At 39.9% G+C, this 25,009-nt stretch overlaps 2 protein-coding genes across 4 annotated transcripts in view; both read right to left on the bottom strand.

Moving 5' to 3' along the window:
- Nucleotides 1-3,439: 3,439 nt before the first annotated feature.
- Nucleotides 3,440-12,543, bottom strand: mybphb (myosin binding protein Hb). 2 transcript variants are annotated; one of them, XM_068316431.1, is made up of 13 exons: nucleotides 12,270-12,543; nucleotides 10,631-10,699; nucleotides 10,349-10,483; nucleotides 9,636-9,803; nucleotides 7,041-7,129; nucleotides 6,763-6,958; nucleotides 6,540-6,679; nucleotides 6,195-6,354; nucleotides 5,750-5,886; nucleotides 4,678-4,864; nucleotides 4,504-4,557; nucleotides 3,900-3,931; nucleotides 3,440-3,812 (listed from the first exon to the last, which is right to left on the bottom strand). In XM_068316431.1, exons 1-11 carry the CDS (start codon nucleotides 12,484-12,486, stop codon nucleotides 4,526-4,528), a joined length of 1,530 nt encoding a protein of 509 aa, XP_068172532.1. In that variant the 5' UTR covers nucleotides 12,487-12,543; the 3' UTR covers nucleotides 3,440-3,812; nucleotides 3,900-3,931; nucleotides 4,504-4,525. The 2 variants fall into 2 exon arrangements, with proteins under 2 accessions (XP_068172532.1, XP_068172533.1); XM_068316432.1 differs by lacking the exon at nucleotides 10,631-10,699.
- Nucleotides 12,544-13,047: 504 nt separating this feature from the next.
- nav1b (neuron navigator 1b) overlaps nucleotides 13,048-25,009 on the bottom strand; it is a 54,775-nt gene continuing 42,813 nt past the window's right edge. For both annotated transcript variants that reach the window (XM_068314754.1, XM_068314755.1), the window contains 13 exons: nucleotides 23,522-23,700; nucleotides 23,142-23,298; nucleotides 22,656-22,854; nucleotides 22,071-22,168; nucleotides 21,890-21,985; nucleotides 21,293-21,461; nucleotides 19,380-19,615; nucleotides 19,137-19,291; nucleotides 18,989-19,060; nucleotides 18,011-18,207; nucleotides 17,759-17,877; nucleotides 16,295-16,492; nucleotides 13,048-16,186 (listed from right to left, as the gene is read on the bottom strand). In XM_068314754.1, coding sequence (XP_068170855.1) covers nucleotides 16,103-16,186; nucleotides 16,295-16,492; nucleotides 17,759-17,877; nucleotides 18,011-18,207; nucleotides 18,989-19,060; nucleotides 19,137-19,291; nucleotides 19,380-19,615; nucleotides 21,293-21,461; nucleotides 21,890-21,985; nucleotides 22,071-22,168; nucleotides 22,656-22,854; nucleotides 23,142-23,298; nucleotides 23,522-23,700 — 1,959 coding nt within the window. In that variant the 3' untranslated portion in view covers nucleotides 13,048-16,102. The remainder of the gene's footprint in view (nucleotides 16,187-16,294; nucleotides 16,493-17,758; nucleotides 17,878-18,010; nucleotides 18,208-18,988; nucleotides 19,061-19,136; nucleotides 19,292-19,379; nucleotides 19,616-21,292; nucleotides 21,462-21,889; nucleotides 21,986-22,070; nucleotides 22,169-22,655; nucleotides 22,855-23,141; nucleotides 23,299-23,521; nucleotides 23,701-25,009) is intronic.

Genomic DNA, 25,009 nt, shown 5'->3' with positions numbered 1-25,009 from the left:
AGACACTGAAAACAGCGCAAGCATCAGAGGTAGTGCAGTTTTGCTGCTGTATTTCCCGGCACTGTTCTCTCATTGGTGGAACAGCAACTCAATAAAAAAAAAAAATCCACCTTGTCATCAATTGGGTAGGAGAAGTGGGGGCTAGTGTTTCTGTGGTGCACAAAACGCTGTGCTCCTCCTCTTTTCTTTCTGGCTCCATCACTTTTTCTCACTGTGCATGCAGGGAGTGCTGAGCTTTGAGAATTAGACACAAGGGGAAAATGAAGGCAATAAGGAGAGGAAAGGAAGCATAACATCGAGGGAATCGATGAGTGGTGAACAGAGAGGTGAAGATGGTAAATCTGCAGAGACTCTCACAGACCTTGATGTTAGGTGTTGTGTCTTCCTGCTGCAGGAACTCTGCAGGAACCTGAGTGCAGTGAGGTGTGAGCCACCAGGAATTGTTGAATGAGAGGGGGAGGAAAGATGAAGGAGCTGTCAGTGGACTTGGCCTGGTTTTGCTGCAGAAATATGCAGTACAAATATGAAGTGGCAACTAGTTTCTTTCCTCCTTGTTTCCAAGCACCGAACCTGTAATTCATAAATAATTCAAAATAACCCAGGATGAGTTGCAGGGAGTGATGCATCACTACTGCTAATCATGAAAACTCCTAAAAATCATGCAGGAGTCAAACTGAACAGTGAGGAAAAATCAAATGTAGCAGAAATTTAGTCCCTTGAGCTAAAAAAAAGAAATAGAAAAAAGAAATGCTTCAGACAAATTCAGATGTCATCATCATAGAGAGAAGTGAACAAGGGATCTCTTGGACGTAATTAGGCCAAAACATAGAAGAGAATGGCCAATAATAGCAAAATTGTTTTTATCTTGACCATCCCAACCTCCCAACTCTTCAGGATATTAAAAGTGTCCTCAGGCTGATTTAGAAGAACAACGACGGGACTGTTGTTTGAGTGCCAGTCTCACCATTACACTTATTAAACCTTCTAGGAACATTGCCAAAACCTTTGCAGCAAACATCAGCTAGTCTCCTGCAAGATGGAAACACCATTTCATTGACTTTGGTGTTACCCTTGATGTAACAAAAACCACACAGTGTTTGGCGCATTACTGAAAAACAGAGTCAAAGATGCTTCATCTCTCTAGCATCAAGCCTTATTATGAACTTTCCATCCTGTTGGGCTTACTTAACTCCAACCATCAGAGCGGAGGTCCTGAGAAGAAAGGTTTTGATGGGTTCCCATTATTGAACCATGTGATATTTTGTGATCGTCTCATTTTTGACTGCATGCCAACAACTGCCAATAGATGAACAGGGAGGTGGAATGTGTGCTGGTAGAACTCCGAAATGTTATACCAAAAAAAAAAAAAAAGCAACGTAACAAGGCTAAATGAATACAGCCATGATATCTGCCCCGATGTTAGTGAACAATGGTTATGTTGTTCTGTATTTACTTTGGTTTGTCAACTGACTAATGTTTGGTTATTAGTGAAGCCTTATTGATTGGTGATGCTAAGAGCTGGTGCATGCCTGTGATGTTGGCAAAAGAACAAAAAGCACTGTTGTGATGTTGTCATGGTAGCGTGTATTTTTGGGAACATTAAGTATTCTTAATATTAGCCATATGAGATATACTGCTCTGCAGCACATATATCAGTTTTATGACTAGACCATCTTTACAGAGGTTGAGTTCTCCGTTAAGTGGGCTTTTATAATGAATTATGTTGTATATTGAAATACAGACATTAAAAACATTGCATCCTCAAAAATGATTGAATTAACAACACTGCAAAGCTCTCATGTTTCAACCAATGATTACAAAGCAAATATTAGCAGTAACATCAGGTGTGGTTGAAATGATGTTATATATTTACTCATAACTCTCAAATGCAAAGCAATGAACCTGCTAGATCCAACTACAGTATATGGTTCACTAAAGCAACTCCAAATAAACTCCATAGTCTTTCATACTGTGTGACATTGTGAGCATTCATTTATAACCTTACAAAGTCAGTTTTCTTTTAAGAAACTTAATTGAAATACAGGATTTATATTGAATAATAATGAATATGTTTAATACTTGCACCTATTACATAATGATAACTGGTTCAATAATGGTCTTAACTGGGGGTTTGACAGTATCTGTTTACAGGTCCTATATAAGGTGAGAAACTTCTTGCTGCATGATCCTTCATGGCATCGGGATATACTAGATTTAAGCTTGAGACCCAGAATAGCTGCCAACACACAAGTTAAAACCTCCACAACAGAAATTGTTGAAGAAGCCAGCTTAGAATGGCAGATTTATCGCTTCAAGTATTGTAAATCAAACTGACAGGTAACTTTATCAATGACTAAAATCAGACTTCTTCACTGTCCAGGAAGTGTTGATTCACAAATGTTGTCTAATTCTTTCTCCTTTCATTCTCCTTTACCAGAAGAAGAAGTATAAATATACTTTATTAGTCTCACAACGGAGAAATTATTTTTGACCATGTTAGCTGTGTAGATGCTGTTGCTCAGTTGTACCACTGGAGGACACTAAACCTTGACAGACTGGCATCTTGAGATTTTTATTTCTTACTATGTCAGTAACTCATTCATTATGTAGCACATTTGAAACCCACTTCCTTAATTTTTTTTTCTACATGCAACACACAGAATGTGTCCATCTCCTTATACCCAAACAGATCTATTTTTAAAAATGTAGTCAATTCAGTGCAAGTATGGACATGAATGGGAAGATTATGTTTTTTTAAATTCTTTTAAATGTAGATAATCCTAGAATCTGACAGCATTGCTTACATATCTCTTTGAGTTTTCCCAGGGACCAGAAAACACATTTTGCCCATCGGACTATTCATTCCAAATATAACTTGAGAGAGATGGAGCACGGAGGCTAATTTTGTCGGCCTCTGTGCGAACCCACGTGTCTCTGTAACCTGGATATGTCTGGCATCCCTCCCCACATCGGTATGCCAGTAACTCCAAGTCCAGATAGTTACATGATCAGTATTATACAGTGGTATTATCATTATGGCATTCCTGACGTACTGTGATGTACTCCTGGGCTGATATGAGCCAAATGAATAGTGCTGCTGTTTCAGTGGTCTAGTGCCACACAAGATCCATTTGCTTAAGTAGGGGATAATCCCATTTGAATAAGCAGTTACTCTCTCCATTAGTGTAGCCTGTTAGTAAGTTTATAAATCTTTTGGCTTGTTTAGTTTACATCTTTAGGATTTTACACTAGCAAAATAAGGATTTAATTTAAAGTAGATTACTTTAAGTGAATATTAATTTAGCTTTCATTTATTATTGGATTAGGTATTTCTTATTTCTTATTTGCTGTATTGTGTTCTTGTCTGTAGATGATTTGTCACTTTTTCATTGACCAAAGACATGATATCAAATATAAAGAGTGACAATTAAGCATAGGGTTCAGTTGTCTTGTTCACTTTTATACACAATAGTAGCCTTTAAAACACTTTACTGGAGATTTCAGTGTAAACAACAATTTGTATTGAATAAACAGCAGTAGTTTGATTTTGTAGAATTGTTAGTGAAGACCTAGTTAGTTTGACCAGATGAACAAAATTACAGAGGAACAATGTTAAAAAAGTTACATAACATTGACAGAATTGTTGAGGAAAAAGCTGACAGTGGACATGGATGAGAACTTAATATATCGTAGTGAACGATAACGGCATAAACAAGCATCAATTGTTCATCGTAAGAGGCCAAAGGCGACAGCCCTTTGATCGTGTGGTCACCAGCCATATATACATGTTCTTCCAGAAATCCAGCAGCATCCTGTAAAGATAAATGAATCAGTTAAATTTAAAGTATTTATTCACAACTGTGTTCGACGCTTTTAGAAGTGCTAAAATTGTCACAGACCTTATGCTGCAAAGGCCTCATTCCTTCTGCTCCTAATTTGGGATTGGAACAGATGAACAGATCAACAGGTGGTAAAAAGGAGTCTTACTGTATTTGTAGAGACAGCAGTGTTTTCAAAGTCACATAATGTGGAGCAGGGCATACAACAACAATCTATTGAATACATGTTATGCTTTAGCATCACCAGTTGTTCATTAAATCACAACCGTTCACAGATTAACGTTTCTGTTTAAACTAAGAATAAACTGCTATTACGCTGCCTCTTAATGCACTAAAGGAGGCTGCTGAGTCGAGGAAATGTGATTAAGTCACTTAACCAAGCACATGAGCAGCCATCCCTCATTTAATTTATGGTTGCTTCCTCTTGGACTTGTTCAGTAGCAGAGGCCACCTTTTCCAAGTTTAGTGACCTCCATGTATGGAGAGTAAATGACTGAGGCAGCAGATGTCACCTCAGGACTTGTAGCGATCAACCAACATGCATCCAGTTGATTGTGTGAGGGTTAACGCTAATTGTTAAACACAAAATACATTTGGGAAACACAGCAATAAGATGAATATTCAAATAATGCATTAATCGTCACAACAGTAACTCATTTCTCACCTGTGAGAATGTGGACATTGATCTATTTCTTATCTGCATCTGCAATTATTGGCTCTGTTTGAAGGAAAAATCAGGAATCAGATTTTAGAAACATTGAAAACAAAACACATAATACAAACTAAAAGATTTTCATAGCCATGAATAGATCAGAAAAGCTTTTTTTTTCAAACTTACGTTTGACCTCCAGCTTGCAGCTGACAGTTGCTTCTCCATGATCATTCATGGCTTTGCAGGAGTACACACCACCGTCAAAGTTTCCAGGCCGACGGATCTCCAGGGAGCAGATACCCTGAACGCAGATCTGCCTGTACTTGGGGTCATCTCCAATAATCATTTGGTTCTTCATCCATTGAACCTTAGGCTGTAAAAAAAAAACAGATTTAGATTACAAGATTAATTTTTTTTTTCTTTCCTTCAGGAATATGATAAGTATATAAACCATTTCATTCTCGTACACTCATAATTTCACAAACAAACAAACAAGCAAACAGCAGTGCTATTAATGTTTTTGCTATTTGCCCCCTTTGATTGAAGTGGACACACAGCACACACCTGATGTGGAACTTTTAAAGGCACTGATGTGTTGATGACCTCCTGGGGCCTCACAGGGAATGCAAGTCATGTGATCCACCCCCCTTCCCTGCTGATCTTTCGCCCCTATGTCCTTTTCTTCTGCTCCCCTGCCTTCAAACTCATCTGTCTACATTGCCAGCCTGTTGCTGTCCTGCTGGGATTATGAGCCCAAACATAAGGTAGAAGGCTAAGACAGCAGGCTAACAGGGTCAGGTAGCGATATTAAGATTCTCAGCTTAGAGCTATGCTGATGACAAGAAGCTTTGGCAGTACACCACTGGTGTTGTTCTGTATTCGAGCAGACAAGGACAGTAATTTCCCAAAAAAAACAAAAAACATTTGAACATGCCGAAGACTAAGACTACATCAAAACTGTAAATCGCCTAAAGCATAGACTTAAGTTTCCAGAAGACATCCCTACTTTCTATTGTGCTTTGGAAGTGTGTTCAGTGACCCTCAGTGAGCTTGTATGATTAAAGTTTTAACTTAGTAGCCAGAAAACTATATATGAAACTATGAACTATTCATTTTCTGTTGAATCTTCCTTTTCAACCAAAGATGGAATGGACTTCAATCTTGAGCTTTTGGTGCAAAGTTTGCTGCAACTTTTAGCCTCATGGAAGAATAAGAGCAGAGCATAACACAAGTTGAAGATAAATAAATGTTACTGTACTTTTGGGGACCCCCTGACGGAGCACAGCAGCTTGGTGCTGTAGCCAACGGTGGTGGCTCTGTCATTCAGGGCTGTGGTGAACTTGGGCGGCTCGCTGAAGTCATGCTCCTTATATTCAGGAGGCTTGTAGTCAATACCTGGCAATTGGAAACAGATCAGAAGCTCCTATAATATTCATTCAAGCCATTTCTCAAGATGACATTTTGACAGCATATTTTAAAATCTTTGAAACCCAAAATGATCAATTAAAACAACAATTTCTAGATTTTAACCATCTCAAACACACTTTTAATTGGAGTTTGTTTAGTTACAAACACTATTTACAAAAGTCCAATATAATCGTCAATATACAAATGTTCATCTGTTTATCTGATTTCAAGGCTATTAGCAGATAAGCTAAGCTAATGAGACAATAGTTCTGAGAGAAGACTCAGAAGTTGAGTACCTGTCTTGACGATCTTGGCCTCCTCCTTTGCAGTTGTAGCAGATTCACTTATTCCGCACTTGTTTTCAGAAAACACTCTGAACTTGTAGGTGTTGCCCATGATGAGGTCAGAGATGGTGGCATTCATTCTAGCGTAATGCTCCAACACAGTGAACCAGTCCTGTAGACACACAACACAGAGTCGGAGGAGTTGTTGGCTTGTTTGTCTCTTTGTCTCTTTGTTTTTGTGAACAACATCTAATACATAGTAATGGCATTGGACGAGTTACTTTAACCTCTCTGTGGTCTTCCAAGCTCATTATTATTTTATTCTTTAAGTTTAATTTTCAATTGAGTAAAACTCACCCCTGTCTTTTTGTCAGCCTTCTGGATTAAGTATCCTGTGATTTCTGTGTTTCCGTTGTCGGTGGGAGCGGTCCACTCCAGAGAGACATTGAAACCCCACGTATCCACAACTTTCACACTTGCTGGAGGTCCTGGCAGCTCTGTGAACAAAAAGATACCAATGAAGTCACTTCAACTGTTCTTAATCTGATCTCAGCAAAGTAAGTATGTGTCTTCTGCCCACCAACAATCTGAAGGGTGAGTGAAGCCTTGTCCTCGAAGTCCTCCACCTTCACACACATCTCATACACTCCAGAGTCTTCCCTTTCGGCTGCACGGATAAACAGGATGCTGTCTCTCTCTGTGCTGCGGATGTTCACCCTCTTGGTGTCCAGAGGCTGCCCATTCTTTGTCCAACTGACCACAGGTTTGGGTTTGCCCTGAGGAAAAGGACAATGACTTTTTGAAGTTGTATAGTTTTTCTCTTCATGTAAAACTTGAAGGCGATCATCCTCAACTTACTGTAAAGGGGATGGTCAGGTTGATCTTGGCACCAACATTAGCCACATATCTCTGCCTGAGGAAACGAGGCAAGCGGACCTTGGGACGGTCTAAAGTGAAAAATAAGATCCGGTTATTCTAGTGAGTAAACATCCATACATAACTTATATTGACAGCTGCTCTTAAACTCTGTTCTGGTTGTTCCACAAGTTATGGGAGAAGGGCAGAACTGTGAAAAGTTTTGGGAGTGGAGAAAGAATATTAAATTTTGTTTTGTGACCAGTAAATCTGCTAGAAACCAATAAACCTGCAGAGCTCATCCAAGCCTGCTTCATTCAGGGTATTTCCACTGGCACCATTTACTATAGGTACTATACGTCATTTGGAGGGATTTATTTTGTTTAACTGTCTACTCTGTGGTAATTACTTTTCCTCTTGATGTTCTTTCAAACTTTGTGAGAGACTAAACCCATAAAGTAGATAAAAACAAGACAGTTTGGATTTTATTTAATCTAAAAAAAAAAAATGCAGTAAATAAAAATATGCATGCATTTGATTGTACTTGTGTACTTGTACTTGTGCATATGACTCATTATAATCACGTATGCTGTTTTATGGTAATAATGTTGCATTTTTGTTATTTGTGTTTGCTGTTGGAGGATTTTTGTATTTGTTGGAGGAACAATAAGTAAATTCTAAACGAAAATGTAAATTGCAAATGATTAAACTGTATAATGATTGTTATGTTTCCACTATTTATTCAAACTCATTATACAACTTTAAGATGTACTTTTTGTCCATGATCCTACCTGTTGTTTGTTGTCTTTTGTGCAGCTGACTTGTTTTAGAGGTGTAAATCTGCATTAAAATCATTAGAGTGTTTGACTACAGGTAAGTAGAGCCCCACAGACTCGGTAAACAAACATGTCTCTGCTTTAACTGTAAAACATTTAATCTCCATAACAAGGAGTAATGTTTTTCAGGACTCAAAATAAAGTGTGAATACTTTAGAGTATCTCCTCCCCTTGGTGAGGAGGTGAGCCTCATCTTATCCCACACAAATTCTAGATAATCTGAACAAAACAGATAAACAAATGAACATGAGATTAATGAATGAAGTTATGAAATATCTGGTGTATACTAGTGTTAATGTCAATATAAATGCAAAGATTAATGAAGGATTGAGGATAAACACGGTCCCTCTAAAAAGCATGTTTCAAAATGCACAGTACTGTAAAGCTCTGGACATGTCATGAGCTTTGGATGTCAGATGTTAGATCCATATCCACCACCTCCACCCTCTCTGTAAGGAGGAACGGGACATACTGGAATTTAGCAACACCTCCTCTACCCCCCCCTCCCAGCTGCTTGCGGTCACATCACTTGTCGCCATCGATCTTGCACAGAGAGCGTCTGACGATCCCTCAGCATGAATCCTGGCAGACCTCCGACATGCCGACATGCCGACCCTTCCTCAGAAAAATCCCTTTTAATACCGACGACATCTTAATCCATTTTGCCAAAAATTTGGGGCCATTTTGGCGGAAACTATTCATAAGCCATTTCTACATGTGACCCTCCTGCTATGGCAAACATGAAAGTGAACATGAACGTCAAGCCTCACCATTCCAATTGGGATCAAGTTGCCTCCCATTCTGCTCAGGTGTCCATTACATATAACGAGGATTTTTGAGAGGGCCAAAGTAAAGTGGCTCATCCTTTTAAAGCCCTCAGGGCCTAACGATCATTTGACCTCAAATCATTTTAGAAGCACTGTTTATGACCAACATTTCCTGCCATCAGTAAATCCCCCAGCTTAACCAGCATGTAATATCACTCTGAATTTGAATATGTTTCAACTCATAGTGAAAATGAGAGCGAAGACCACTGTTTTCTACAGTTAGCAGTGCAGGTATGTGTCAACAGAACACGGGCAGATGAGAAGAAAACATTGTTAAGATGTTTCAGTAACACTCCTGCTCTTAACAAGTCCCCTGTCCAGTAATAAATGACTACATAAAATTAGGGTCAGGTATGTGTCACATAAGACGTAGTTAGTGTCCAAAACTCATCAGAAATGTAAGTTAGTATTTTTTTGTCAAATTGGTTGATTTGATTGATTTCATTTTTTATTTGATTGATCATGGGACTTGACATCCAGACTCCACTTTAACATTTTGAGGCCAACATTTGAAAATGGGGGAGTAGTTATGACTGATTTATCATTTATATATAATTTTACTATACAACATTTCATTTTTGCGTATTTACCAGTACATACAGAGAGAAAAATGTCTTTTAAAGGCTACGTTTGCCTCTTTTTCATGTATTCATCATAGGAAAGCCATTTTCTGTATTCAACATCTGTTAGTCTTGTTCATCTGTGAACCATTTTGGAAGCGTTTGGATACGGTGTTCTAGTTTACTGTGAATAATGATGCATTGAGTATACTTTCATGTGCACTAAGGGTGGTCTCACCTCACTCAATCAATCCATCAATCAAACTGATTGATTGATTGAGTGAGAGATGATCATTTCTCCGTGCTCCGTTCTTTCCAGTGTTAATGTTTTACTGGGGACCTTCCTCCCTCTGTGTCCCTGAGAACACATCTTACCGGCAACCTCCTTCACCAGGACGGCCTCAGGCAGCATGACAGGGGGGCTGCGGCCACCGGCATTAACGGCCACCACACGGATCTTCAGACGGTCGCCGGTGGTCTGGTTCTTGATGACATAGCGACAAGACTTCTGCAGATCCTCATTGGCTGCTTTCCAGTCTTCAGCTAAGAGGGAACATTTTACATGATACTCAGGCACGCTTTACAGAACCACTGATTGGAAAAAAAGGAATCAATGATTATTCTTTGCACAAAAATGTGCAAGATATATCACAGTTCCATGGGTAATCAGGTCACCTTGTCAGCTAAATCAAGCCTAGATTGAACTGCTGCTGATATTAGCGTAGGTCTAAAAGCAGAACCTCCAGCAGGACCAGACCAGCTCCTGACGTTCCTCCTTCCTTGTAGGGACAAGTTAGGTAGCTCATGATATAACTCTCTGGGTGACACTTGAGCAACAGCTGCAAGTGATCTGAGTGACCCACATTAAAAAAGCAACTTAACAGGATCATGTGTCCTTAAAAAGAATTTAAATGGTTTGGACATATTTATTTGTAAGAAATATGATTTCATTAAGAACAAAAATTTATCAAAAGAGCTTAAAGGACTTAAAGTTTAGTTGACGTTTTTTCCAGATGTATTAATAATCCGACCCCTTTCATGGACATGCCAGTATTCATTACACCTGGTCGAAACAGGGCAAGACTTACTTCCATCCTTGCAGATTTCAATGGTGTATCCATCCAGACCGGATGGCCCCACCACCTCTGGCTGGCTCCAAATAATAGTAACTGAAGTGTCATTCTTGTCTTCAACAAACAGATCAAGGGGAACACTTGTGGGCTCTGCAAAGGACACAAATACAGAACTATTGAATTTACATTTACAGATGGTTAGAAACTGATTGAAAAAGATGCACTGCTTAAAGAAAGAGTAAAACAATGATGGAAAAAAAAATCACTCTGAAATCTCTTTCCCTGATGGACGTTTACCTTTGGGTGGGGGTGGTGGAGGTGTGGGTGCTTTGGGCTCCTCTGGCGCGGGTGCTTCAGCAGCTTCAGCTGGTGTTAAATAGGCATTTGCATTAAGAACAGCAGCATGTATGAGCAAAATGATGCAACAGCATCAAATAAGACCTCACAGCTCTCCACCTCCCTTACTGGGAGAATATTTGAGTCACCAAAGGTGAAAGATTATTTTATCCAATTCTTGATCAAATCATTTCAGATATTAAAAGAGAGAGGAGTGAATATGTTGAGTTTATGCAAGTTGGTTTACCATCAGCAGGTGTTTCTGAGTCAGCAGCAGGAGCAGGTTCCTCTGCAGCTGGAGCGGCAGCAGCTAGTGTTAAATGTTAGAGTAATTAGTGCATTGTGCAGGTGATAAGTTGTCTATTGGAAAACAGACTGTGTTTACAGTGTCCTGTAGAGGTCAGTTAGTCATATTAGCTGTATTACAAGAGGATAAGGATAAAACTGCAATATATTTAAGATATTTTTATTTGCTCATGTGCCATTTTACCATCAGCAGGTGCTTCTGAGACAGCAGCAGGAGCAGATTCCTGTGGAGCTGGAGCGGCAGAAGTTAGTGCTAAAGGTTAAATATTAATAATAAGTGTACTGTGCATGTGATAATTTGTCTATTGTACTATAGACTGGGTTTAAAATAATATTAAGAAGTTAGTTTTTCACATTGGCGTAATTGCAAGAGGCTGAAAATTAAAATGTTAATGTGAGATATTGTAGTTTGCTCACGCTACAATTTAAAATCGACATGTGTCAACAGCAGGAGCAAGAGCTGCAGCAGCAATGTTAGAAATGAATAATTAATGCTTATGCAGCATCTGTTCAATTGCAAACTGAGTCATATGGGAGTCGCTCAGCTGCATTGGCTTTACTGAAGCAGGTGATAATTAAAATGTTGCTATTATAACAACTTATTTTCATCAACTGTTTCTTTCCTTTCTAAAGGTTTTAGCACGTCTGTGTGGAAGACGTTTAATGTCGAAACTTCACAGGACAAGTTGAAGACAACGATGATCAGTTTTACCATCAGCGGGGGCCTCAGCAGGCGTCTCTTCTGTACCATGAGCAGCAGCTGGCATTAGAGGTTAGAGGATATCAATGCATAACATTTTGAAAATATGATATGACATTTTCAAAAGGTTATGAAAGAGTTCAAGCTATTAAATGAAAGCAAAAAACAGAAAAGTTAAAATGATGAGAAAGTCACAGAGATTCTGTTAGTTGATCTTAGAAAATCAACCAACAGGAGCTTCATCCGTGTGAGCAGCTGATAGAGAGTGGAGTTAGAGTTACTGTTGTTAAAGAAATGATCAAAGAAACTGTGATAGAGTCATTTATGTCAGGCTTCGAGTTGAATAATTCACTGTTACATAAAAATGTATATTTGCACCTGACGGTGCAGGTGGTTTTGGTAGTATCCATGCAGGATTGTTATTCTAGTCGAACCCACGACACCTTCACGCAGAGGTGCGTAAACATTACCGCGTTCTTACCAAGAGATGCGCCAAAAATGGTTCAAAATAAACGTGAAAAAATGCATCCGTGTGTAAACTATCTACATCAGTGATGAAGATGGATTTTACTTTATTATTTCATGGTGCATTACCATCTGCAGGCGGAGGAGGAGGAGGTGCGGGCTCCTCGGCCGGCGGGGCCGCGGGGGCCTCTGGTTCGGCAGGGGGCGCCTCGGCTGGTGCAGCCTCAGCCGGAGCCGGGGCCGCTTCAGCCGGGGCGGGTTCTGGAGCGGGTTCCGGAGCCTTTTCCTCCTTCTTGGCCGGTTCTTTTTTAGCCGCCTTCTTGATTGGGGCAGGCTTGGTCGGCATGTTGGCGGTTGCAGCTAATTCCCAACTCTGTCAAGTTCTTGAAAACTGGATCCAATGCCGTCGATCCAACGGGGGTGGCCGGTTTAAATAGACCTCAACAGGTTCAGTCGCCGCCCCCCCAAGAAGCGCATGTAATAGATACCGGCAACATGTAGGTAATGTCTCCCCATGTCAACTCAATGAGGGTCAGTAAGTGTCCACTGCAAGGGAATTAAAATATATCACCTATAATAACCTATAGTATAATGTCTGTACTGTACTTGTATATACTCCTGAAAACTAGTAAAAATAAGTAAGTAAAAAAGTGTATGTATTACAACACAAGGTTAAGAGTGTTAAACTGATTCAGTGCAGAACTTGAGTTGATGAACTTCCCACATTGCATGTTAAAATGCAATATGAATAAATATTTAATTATAATACTAAAATAGATTGAACAAATTTTACAGTAGTTATGTGACCTGCGTGATTACTTAGAGCAAATACATTAAATGATAATTATGTAATATAATTTTTATAGCACTTATCAACAGGTGAAATTGACACAAAAGAAGAGCAGAATAAATATAACATGTATTTATTGATTCCAACAACCATTGATAGGTGAATGAAAGCCCTCAGAGACATGCTTTATCCATGTATTGGACCCAACTCAATATAACTTTCTCTCATGAATTCTCTTCGGTGATTGTTGCCGCATCCAGAATGCCGACCTATATTTACAATCTTTACAGTGATGTCCTGTACAAAGTAGAGAAATTAAGTTTTACAAACAATTTTTTTAGAAAAAAGAAATATCAAATATCTGAGTATTAAAAAGGAAAGCATTAACTAGACTGATCTTTTCCCCCCAAACAATAGATCAATGTTACCGGTTTTCTCATCACACAGCAAGTTTACATGCGTTTACAACACTTAAAAACCTTAACATTTGCACATCAGTGACATGAGATACCACATTTTTTTCAAACTCTTAGCTTTGTCCACAACAAGCTTTGCAAAGAAATGACTATTCAGCAACCTGTATTGGCCTAAGATATCAGAGTCACCTCTGGTTTGAGTAAACCTCTGATTTCTTTCAAATATTCCAGGATCATAATTACATTTTTGATCTGTCTCTTTTGTTGTTGTTGTTTCCTCACTATCATGTGAGTGTTTACAAGTCCAGTTATGACCATTTTCATGCCATTCATAAGAAAGCATCACACGACACACGTTCATTTGTCTAAGATCATCTATAAGCCCTGCTCTAAGTCAAACTCCAAACAACTCCTCTTTTTAAGGCTTCAAAAAACCTCCACTTCAAACCCATCATGTAATTTGGTTCTATAATAACCAATAACACCAGGTGGGGAAAAAAAACGAAAAACGAAACCTGCATTTGCTCAGTTTTCAGAATTTTCCTGATTGCCAAAACCAGTAGAAGTTGCTGTATAGTCCTGATATACTATATAAGCAAACACAAGTCACAGCTACTACAGTGCAACAGGCACAACAACCAGTGAATGAGATGATGAGCTCGAGATGACAACTTTTGGTAACTTGCAGGAACCGTGCTGCAGTTGATAATCATACCTTAAATATTTACAACAACTGAAATTATTGTCAATCGATATGCGACCAGCCTGAGATTCACTGGCTGTTTGGGATCTATTTGCTCTTTGATTTCTTTAGTGTGTTAATTGTTTTTAGTTTAAGGGTGATCAATCAGAGCTGCAGAGCTTGAAGTTTTCTCACTCGCCTTACAGAAACAAAGCAATATGCAGTTAAGTCATTGATTTAAAGGTTACAGTTTCTCATCAAGCTGTCATTAAGGTGGTCTGACATTCATTCACAGGCTTTATGTACATGTGGAGTTGATAGAAAACACCTGAACAGTGACACTATGGGATGGATAGATGGTTTGTTTTCCCCACACCAGTTGCACAACTATGCGTTTGTTAGTCATTTACTGTTCTTCACAAAAACCTTCACCACAGAAGTCTACCATGACTTCATTACTTTATCATTTATCCAGAATGTCAAATATGAATACCATACCACATCACCATGAGAGGACACCATACATTTCTTAATTGTCCTATATAATGCAACAACACATCCTAAAGAAAACATCTTCTTTAGAGTTTGATGGGACATAACTCTTTGCTAACCTATTCTGAAAGTCTACATAATCTTCAAATGTTACAACACTGGAATCATTTGGGACGGAGCATCAAACACACCTAAATGATAGTAATGAAAGATGTTGAGAATGACACTTTTATTTTTTTGGACAGCACCAACTGATATGAATGAAGTAGGTAGCTTTACAGTCACTAGACTCAGCCATCTTTAAAAGTGTTTTGCGGAGGAGCTTTGCAATAAGGCTTCTTTGAAAAGCACCTACTGGATGTTTCATACTGCTGTTAACTATACATTCATTGTTAAAATTAAATCTCTAACTGAACAGTCAATATGCATAATTAAAGTAGAATATTTGGTTCAGTATATTCAATAATATAGATAAAATAACCACGATGTAACTTGGGTCTATGTACATAATATATACAATAACCACTATGAGAATGGGCCAAAACTTTAAAGTCTAGAGTCTATTTTACAAAAAATATGAATTGAATTCAATAGATTTTGCTTAGTGTGTTTAGTAAGAGGGTGTTAATTATGTCATTTTATCCCTGTGCATCTAATACCTGATATATATGGCAACATTGGTGACACAGCTTGTTTAGCATGAAGCAGTTCATGAGACTAAATTAAGTGCTTGGAAAAAGTGATAGTGTATAGGAACAAAGCAACGACCTAACATAACTCAACATAAATAAGTTTGTTTTATGCAAAAGAGTATGACAGCAAGTTTAATTTTTTAGATTATAAGTCATGATAAAGATAACATATATACTGATGTTGCTTGTTTCATAGTTTATTTGATGGTACTGTAAAAAAAAAACTGATAAAGCGTAGGTTGAAATTCAAAATCTAGTACAGAGTGCAAAGAAGCAGCTGGGGTGATGGTGATGATGATGATGATGATGATGATGATGATGATGATGATGAAGCACCAGTATCTTCTGCTGATGCTGACCTATTTGTTCTTAAGGCAATTTACTTGTTTGACCTGCTCTGCTTGTATAGTTGAAGATTGCATATGTGTAGGAATTGGCCTTCAGAGATTCAGCAGTTTGTTCATACCAGAGAAGTTAGCGAAGAACCTGTCATGCTGTCATACTCTTCTGAAAGCAAGTCACCATGATTCAGAATACCTTACGTTGACATGCACTCCATATTCCGTGGTGCACTTGAGCGCAAAACCGGATGGCCCGCATGCACTGTTGCAGAAATCACCTGAAGTCTGTAAGTGAGTATCGGATGAGATTCATAGTGATGTAGTAGCACCATTCTAAGCACACTAAGGATGAAGGAATAAGAGAACTCTAGAGAAGAGGAACTGATGTCAGACATCGACTGAAATGACAGATTTTCATTCAATACTTGTTTCATGGTATGGACTGTAACCTGGTTACAATTTTAACCTACTCCCATTTATTCCTGAAGGTGCACTGTGTTGATGCAGTGGAGAAAACATTTTGTTTGAAGGGCCAGGGGTCGGTCCCGTTCAAAGATTAGGCAGACTTGGGTCTTCTTTGTCCGGCGATTCGATGTAATTGGCGGCTTCCTGAAGTTTCAAAAGCATCGCCATCTATAACCGGGGAGAAAGAGAGCTGAGAAGTCAGCGATCTTGAATGATTCACTTCTGTTTCAAAAGGAAAAACAAAACAGAAAAGCATAGTGAAGTGCTCATTCTCACCAGTGGATCAGACTCCATAGAGCTCGGGGGAGTCTCTTTGTGGGGCCTCTCCTCAAGAGACTGACCAGGGCTGCTGGATCCAATGCTGGGGGGAGGCAGGTGGTAAAGCTTTGCTTGGTCCTGTTGAGCAGATGGCCAAGGAAGAGTGCCCCTTACCCACTCCACCGGGTCCTCCCACACCGCCTTCTGACCGTGAACCTGAAGCATCACAAAATACTAATTTCAGGAAAAGGGCAGAACATTTATAGTGAGAGTGACAGATCTAGGTAGAGTCCACAGGTATACATCGAGTTGCGTTGTTCTTGATCCTAAGTCGGATTTTTTATAATATATACGGAAACATAAAAAAGTTTACATCATTTAACTCCACTTCACGTCTGCCCACTACAAGTATTAGATTGTAAAATTACTAGTAAACCATTAAACACACCTAATATAATGTTACTGTGCTGTTCTCTTCATATGTTATACTTCAAAAGAGTTAACATGAATAAACAGCCAGACAAACTCCTTTTCAAGAGCCAGGAAATGAGCATCCTTAATCCTTTCATAACTTTTTCACACAGTAGTTTTAGTTGCGGTGAAACATTGAATCAAAAACAGATTGAATCAGAGTGAAACTATAAAATAAAATACAAAAAATATATGCAAAACATTGCTATGAAAAGTATAAAAAAAATTTACAATTAACTAAATGAAAGTGCAACAGATAAGCAAGTAGCTGCAAAGTTATCTGATAAATACATACAAATAAAGTTCTTAAATCATAAATTGACTCTACTAAATTTCCACAAATATAAATCCTTCAACATGAAAAGAATATTCAAACTTACAGCCACTGCTTTCTGATGGATTGACATGGATGATTGCACCTGATTGTGATGTTGTAACCCATATGATTGCCAGTATGTCTTCTAACTCCATTTGCGTTGTTGCCCTTCTTTTACTTTCTGTTTGTATTTCCCGTTAGCACTAACTTTCAGTCTTTTAAAATAAAAGCATCTCAATCTTTCTTAAATGCTAATAAAACAACGATAAAACAACGATAAAACACATTTTAAAAAATCAAACTGGTCTTTAAACAGTATTAATACATTTAAACAACTCAGGGCGGACTTGTTACTGTACAATAAATAAGAATAAAATGTATATCATATTAGTAGCCCATAGCAACCCCTGTTACCCACAATACAGAGGCTGAAGAGGAGATGGTGACGTTTTTCTATACTATATTAAAAAAATTGTTTGTAAGCTTAAAATAGATTCGTATTAACTGAAAATTATTGAAAATGCATTCAAAATTAAAGTCCAATACAGAACCAAGCCTTGTTATTTTCAGTCTACCGTGGAAAGATGTTCATTCAACTTATGTCGTCTGTATGTCGCATCTCCTGGAACCAATTAACGACGTAAGACAAGGATATACCTGTGTTACCAGCTGGAAATCTGTTTGCTGTGTCTCACCTTAATGCCGTCCTTTGCCCCCTCCTGCAGGTATGGAATAATGGAGTGGTTCCAAAGGTCAATGAACCACGATCGAAACTCATCCACTGTTACAGGGCAGGACAGGAAAAAGCAGGGGCCTGCGGAGACATGGGAAATCCAGTCATGATAAATAATTCTGCAATAATTATGCAATTGCATGAAAACCTATCCTGATATTCCCTAAAAAGTATAAATAGATAAGAGAGTTGTCTTTTCCAGTGTGTTTTGTACCAATGAGGAAGTCGGATGTGCTGTGCTTCTCCAAGAAGGCGTGCAGATGGTACCACAGTTTGGGTACCCAGTCTAACACCCGGATCAGGTCCTCGTTGGTTAAATTTCTTTCGTTCTCCGACTCCATCAGTTTTCTATGTAAATAACGCACCAAAAAGCCGTTGGCTGGCTCCACGTTATTGGAGAAGGTCACCGTCCTGTGATGAAGAGATTGCATCCAAAGTCACATCAAAACACAATGTTATTCGTGTTACAAGTCACATATGAGAATATTTGAGATGTTGATTTAAATCATCTTTACACCTGTAAGAATTGAAAAGCATTTAACAACTCTTTGTTTCAATGTGAGTTTAACACTATTTGGCTCATTTTTATTATCTTGATTGCTATTTTGTTTGTTTTTTTGCTCCGTGTGTGTGCTGCGTTCTTATTCACAGTTCCTCCTGCGACTTCTCTTTAATTAAAAAGTGCTTTAAACAGTCTATAAGAGTGTGGGAAAAGGTAATACAGATATGAGGTGGTTTAATATCAGTATGGGGAGGGTTCATAAATGCTTAAATAATAATCGCATAAATAATAAAATAAATAGCTAATAGCTATATCGCGGAAGTTTGTTTTTCACGGTAAGTCCTGGAATGCATTAAACGCAAGTAACAAGGGATTACTATACTCTTCTATCTGTGACAGTCCTTCACACAGGTGTAACTTTAAACTTTATTTTCATATAAATGTAATTATAATCCAGAAATAGCACAACTAAGCCAACTGTTTAAAACGCTTTAATGGGACAGTGAATGAAATGTAACTCTATTAAATCATATTGTATCAGATTTCATACAAGCACATTATCACTTTACTATTGATCTGCTTCTGGACCTTTTTATTATATTAACTTTTTTTTTAGTCCGCAGCCAGCTTCAAATCAAACCTATATTCAATCACACATTATAATACTGGCGAAGAAAAATCATTTCCTACCTAAAGCTTAGATGGAGTCCGTGGTTTGCTATCATCTTCACTGGCTGATTGCTTGTTCCTATAATATAAGGACTGGGGACAAACAGTTACAGGTTAGACCATGGTCAGATATACCCATCTGCAGCTTGTTTAAGTCTATGGAGATTACCATTTGTGGTATTTGCAGGTGAGAGCACCGTTGACCAGTTCACTGATGGAAGCAGGGTCATGAATGTCATCTAGAATCACTACCAGCGGTATTTCTGATGAGCTGGTTTCCCGATCGATTTGATTAGCGAGGTTGGAAAGATAAAGCTGCAGATCCTGTTGAAAGAAAGAGCATCAGCATGTGACCACAGGAGGCCAAAGACATGACAGACCATTTGGCAAATTTTCAGGACATAGGTTTCACCTTGCATGACTGCCGGTGCATATTGAAGGTGACCACGATACCATCGGTGACTTCACGAGCGCTGCGGTCAACCAGATACTCTGCTAGCCGGGAAGCAAGGTAGCTTTTACCAGTCCCGCTCGGCCCAGACAAGATGAGACGGCGGTGCTTGAGGAGTAGACTGATGTAGTGTTGCATCATGGGTTTGGGGATAAGGGTCTCAAATACCAAGCTGTCCACACACTTCTCCTTCAAACCTGAATACAGTGAGGACAGATGGGAGAAAGGTTAACATCTATGTGCAAATGAATCGATACAAAATGGCAACAAACTCATGCAGTTTAAGCATCTGTAAAGAATTCTGTTAATCTCTGTTCCAAAATGATCATACATTACAAAGAGGGAAAGTAAAATGAGGTTACATAGAGGTAATATTCTCTATTGAATCCAATGCAGGGGTCCAGGTTCATTTCACATCTATGGGGCCCCTAGATCTGAGGCTATTGGACCAGCCAGGCCTGACTGCTCTGGCGTCATGTTACTCAAAGGTTCGTCTGGGCTACCGCTGCCTTCCCAGCTCTCCCTGCACTTAGTTCCTAACATTCCTGCATTCAAAGGTGGTGAGGGGTCAACTTCCTGAAAAGAATCTTACATTTCCTCACCGACCACAACTCAAGAGTAGAGCCCCTGACGGATCATGCGTATGTGCAACCGGAACACCAAAGCACTGCTGTTGCTGAAATAATATTTATCATAAGTCATATTTTTATTATTTGATGATTCTTATTTAAATAAATCTATAATTTTTTTTTTCAAATAAATCTATAATTGTGACAAAATTTTGTTGTTTGAATTAATGAGATTATCTGCTGTCGCAGGGTCATTATTCAGGTCATTATTTAATCAATGTTGAGCAGAGCTCAGAGTGACTCAGTGCATTGACCTGAAGGTTTACAAGAAAAAAGAAAGCCATGCAGACTGAAAAGATAATTCAACTTTAGTACAGACAGAATCTAGACGGGCCGTTCAGATGAGTGGATTGTAGACTCAGATCAGGCCATTTAACCTCTGACATAAACACTTCATCACCCAGTTAATGCAAAGCATCTAGTTGACATCTGACCCATTAAATTATCTGTATGTGTCTGCAGCTTTCTCTTAAAATAGTGACAGCAACAGCAGGACCTTGAGCATCAGCATTTGTAATGCAAAGTGTCTCTGTGTGTGTTTATTTGAACAATCCTCAAGAAGCATTCATCTGATCTATTTTGGCGTGTGACGCTCTTGAGGCCAAGGGAAGATTAAAAATATTGTTCAGAACTTAAGTGAAGGATCCAAGGGAAGTTGTCATAAGTGTTTCATCAATAAGGTGCAATTATGAATAACACAGACCTGACAACAACAACAACAACAACAACAACAACAACAACAACAACAACCTATTCCAAAAGGCATCTTCAGATCGGATGCTGCACTAGCTGGCTCAAAGTCTGACTGTCAAGACATTTAAAAGTAACTCCTTCTTTGTTAGGATTTCACTAATGTCTTCACTATGTAACAGTTATCCTTGAAGGCTGAATTTGAAGCAACAAGACTTCTGTTAAGAGTTTGAAGACTTTTCACCTCTCAGCAAATAAGCTTCTTCCGTTTTAACTGGCTGGTGGAAAGCAGAGTTATATAAACTTATGTAACACATTGGCTGTCATTAAAGTCACACTATAACAGTCAAAATTACAATCATGGGTCCTTAAGTTATTGAAAACCCAACTGGTTTGTTAGTCTAATGGGGCATCGTGTGACTGATTCATTATTATTTGTTTTCACGTTACCCAAGGTACTGAAGTAAATAATAAACCAATACTCTGTGAATTAATTTAGTTCTAAATCTTAACATGTAAGTCGGTATTTCTTCATCCTGACTGTCCTCCACAGACCTTTCAGAGCCACTGTGATGCCACTGGGCCCCCGGGACATGCAGCGAGACGGTTGTGTCTCTGGAGCTTCTCCGCCCAGCACTCGTCTAATGTGGCCCATACTGTAGCTGTAGATGGAGTCTGTAGACAGGCCCAGACTAGAAGTGGGGTCCACCTTGGCAACGTACACCTGGAGTGAAGTGAACCAAAAAAAAATTAGTAGTTGCAGTCAGCGCACCCTGTGGTAACGCAGAACTAACTTCAGGTGAACGGTACAAGATTTTATTTGTATAAAGGATTATAACTCATGCTTATTTGTATAAGGGATTATAACTCCAGTTTATTTGTATAAGGGATTATAACTCCTGCTCGACTTACTTCTAAGGCCGCATCGAGCTGTTTGATGACCAGTTGAATTCATGATTCTCTCTTTCCATAAAATCAGAAGCCCAACTTAACCCAGACATACTTACACCCTCTGAGTTTCCACCATTGAGTAATTCAACACTGTGATACTTTTATCGCAACAGCTGTATCACGGCCTTTGCTTTATGGAAACTGTACATTCAGTTCTTGGACAGGACACGTTGACTGGTGTGTCAGAGGAAGGTGACTAACCTTGAAAGCCTGACTGACAGCTGAATCCAGCATGAGCCAGTCCATTCTGCCGTTCACCCTCACAGTGCCAACAAAGAAATCTTGCTGCTTGACTTCCTATTGGCCCAAAGTGCAACGATCAAAAAAAAATATTTCAAATGAAGCTCATTGTTCTGAATGGCACGACATCAAATCTACTTACATCTTTGAAGACACGTAAATCTGCCACACAAACCACCACTCTGACACGATGGTCGTCTCTTTGCGAAGAAAGACTGAGGAAATCTGCAGAGCAGACGTCTGTGAGGAGACGATGATGTATAAATGAAATTTCCATTTTGTTAACCAGCAACAAGTTTCAAAGATTAGAGTTACCCATGCACAAATAAGTACTGTAACAACCAAAACACAACTGTTTTAAAAAATAGAAATATCAGATTTACTCAATGTAAAAATGTAGTGTTTATATCCTGTGTGTGTGTGTGTGTGTGTGTGAGTGTGTGTGTGTGTGTGTGTGTGTGTGTGTGTGTGTGTGTGTGTGTGTGTGTGTGTGTGTGTGTGTGTGTGTGTGTGTGTGTGTGTGTGTGTGTGTGTGTGTGTGTGTGTGTCTGTGTGTGTGTGTGTCTGTGCGTCTGTGCGTCTGTGCGTCTGTGCGTGTGTGCGTGTGTGCGTGTGTCTGTGTGTCTGTGTGTCTGTGCGTCTGTGCGTGTGTGCGTGTGTGCGTGTGTGTGTGTGTGTCTGTGTGTCTGTGTGTCTGTGTGTGTGTGATAAACTAAATAAGCTTTACCAGAGCCGCCCCCCTCACTCAGCCCCCTGCTGTAGCTTTTGGGTACGTGCACAGCCACCGACTGTCGGGGTGATAAACTCCCCAGCGCAGTGAGACCAGATGATTGGGAGACGGAGCTGGAGGGTCCAGGAGAAGAACAGGGAGACAGACCTCCCGTCTTCAGGTGGTCATTTTCAGTCTTCAGGTTCTCCACTGTCCTCTACAAAAAAATTAAAAAACAATGCTCAGAGTTTCATAATGCACAGGCAATGAAGAAAACTAAGTTACTAAAATCCACAAATCAAGCAGATAATATATTTTCAAGTCTGAAACCAATCCTGCTAGTGGAAGGTACATTTACATTTTTAAATAAAACAATTTCCAAAAGCGTTTAAGTTTACAGAGAGGTCCAATATTCACTTTAAAACAACAGATTCAGGCATTTAAAGACAACACATTTTTTAATTAGTTAAAAAATCCAGGCAAGAATCATGGCTTCACATGTACCTGCATGTTGGTCATGGCCTCCTGTAGCTGCTCTAGGCGATGGGCGGAGCTCAAAGCCTCCAATCGGATGTCTGTCAGCTTACGCTCCTTCTCCCACAGTTCAGTGCGTAGGTCCGACACAACTTTGTCATCCGCCGCCTCGCCTCCCTCACAGAGTCTGGAGACGTTAAGGTCAGGTCAGTAAGATAGATGCTGAGCGTCAGACTGACAGCCTCACTTTCAAATCCATCAGAGATGCTTGTAAGTTTATGTTCTGAGCTCAAGTTTTTCATCGCTTGTCCATATCATAGACTTCTCTAATAGTCTAGCGGCATTTAGCCGTCATGTTATAACATGATTATCAACATTTCTTATTTATATCAATGCAGAAAGAAGTTTACCCTGATGATGATTCAGAAGTGGAAGATTTCATGGAGGATGGATGCTTGTCGCCATCGTTATGGACTTTGGGGGAGGAGGGTGCAGAGGATTCTGGGGTGGCGATTTCCTCAATGTCAGCATAAGGGCCTGATGGCTTGGAGCCCTTCTTGCTGAAGGCCTTGTTAAAGGAACTGCGTAGCTACACAAAGAGGAGACATGGTAGAAATAGATGATTCTAATGTCAAGTTTTCAGGATAACTTCCGTTGAGCTACTTTTAACACAAACCAATCAACCAAAAACATTAAAGCCAATGAACGGTGAAGAGAATTGCACTGATTATGTATTCATCATCCGTGGTGCACTGGCGTCGTGATCGGAGTGTCCCCCGCCTCACGCCCTATGCCAGCTGGGATAGGCTCCAGCTCCCCGTGACTCGCTACGGCGGATACAGCGGCGGTACATGAAAATGAATGAATGTATTCATCATATTAACGTGGGTTACATGAGGTAGTGAGTGAACATTTTGTTCTCAGAGTTGATGCTGTAAAAGCATAAAAAATGGATTTGACTTTTACAAATTTTCGTTAAATTTTATTTGCCGGAATGATACCCTAGGAGAAATTAATAGCAAAATCTAGTGTTATTAAGTCATACATGGATATATATGTGTGTACAGGCCCCTGTAAAACACACACACACAAGGGGGCCTGTAAGCATGCAATGGAAGGTAGAGTGGCGGGCAGCTCCTGCTTAGTGTGCGCAAATGAGTAACTTGTAATGGGGGACTACGCCTTGCTCAGGGGCATCTCAGCAGTGCTCAGGAGGTGAACTGTCACCTCCCACTGTCAGCTCACACTCCTGGTGGCTGGGCAGGAGCAGGAATCAAACCCCTTATCTTGGGGACATTGGACGACCGGCTCTACCGCTGAGCCTCCGCCGTCATGAGAAGACTTCTGTTATGATGCGGGGCGACGTAAATAAAATTTGAAAATTGACTTTGAATATGTTTTTTGGTAAAGTTCCACTTCAGTATTTGGTACTACGTTGATTGATAGAGGGTAAATTCCCCAGATCTTGATTCAGTTGAACATTTATTGAATGTGCTGGACGAACCAGTCGGATCCATGGGAGACAAAGAATGGTTCAGAAGATCCCATGAAAAACGGAAAAGGGAAAAATGTGACCCTGCCCGGAGGAAGCCCGGGGCCCACGTCTGGAGCCAGGCCTGGACGGAGGGCCCGTCAGCGAGCGCCTGGTGGCCGGGTCTGCCACGGGGCCCGGCCGGGCTCAGCCCGAAAAGGCAACGTGGATTCTTCCCACCCCTGTGGACCCATCACCCGCAGGGCAGACCGATGGGGTCGGGTGTGCTGCCATATGGGTGGCAGTGACGACAGGGGGTCACGACGGACCAGACCCGGGTGGCAGAAGTTGGCTTTGGGGATGTGGAATGTCACCTCACTGGCGGGGAAGGAGCCGGAACTTGTGTTGGAGGTGGAGCGCTACCAGT

This window comes from Antennarius striatus, chromosome 5 (genome assembly GCF_040054535.1).
Source record: "Antennarius striatus isolate MH-2024 chromosome 5, ASM4005453v1, whole genome shotgun sequence".
Taxonomy (NCBI): Eukaryota; Metazoa; Chordata; class Actinopteri; order Lophiiformes; family Antennariidae; genus Antennarius; species Antennarius striatus.
The sequence above is the reverse complement of the archived record's forward strand: the minus strand, read 5'-3'. Positions and strand labels throughout refer to the sequence as shown.

Excerpts from the sequence above, each read along its gene's own strand:
- mybphb (XM_068316431.1), bottom strand. The coding sequence starts at position 12,486 with ATGCCGACCAAGCCTGCCCCAATCAAGAAGGCGGCTAAAAAAGAACCG. Across the intron at positions 10,484-10,630 it reads TCCACCACCCCCACCCAAAG|AGCCCACAAGTGTTCCCCTT; the intron begins GTAAACGTCCAT and ends TGTCCTTTGCAG. Across the intron at positions 7,130-9,635 it reads CCTGGTGAAGGAGGTTGCCG|ACCGTCCCAAGGTCCGCTTG; the intron begins GTAAGATGTGTT and ends TTTTCACTTTAG.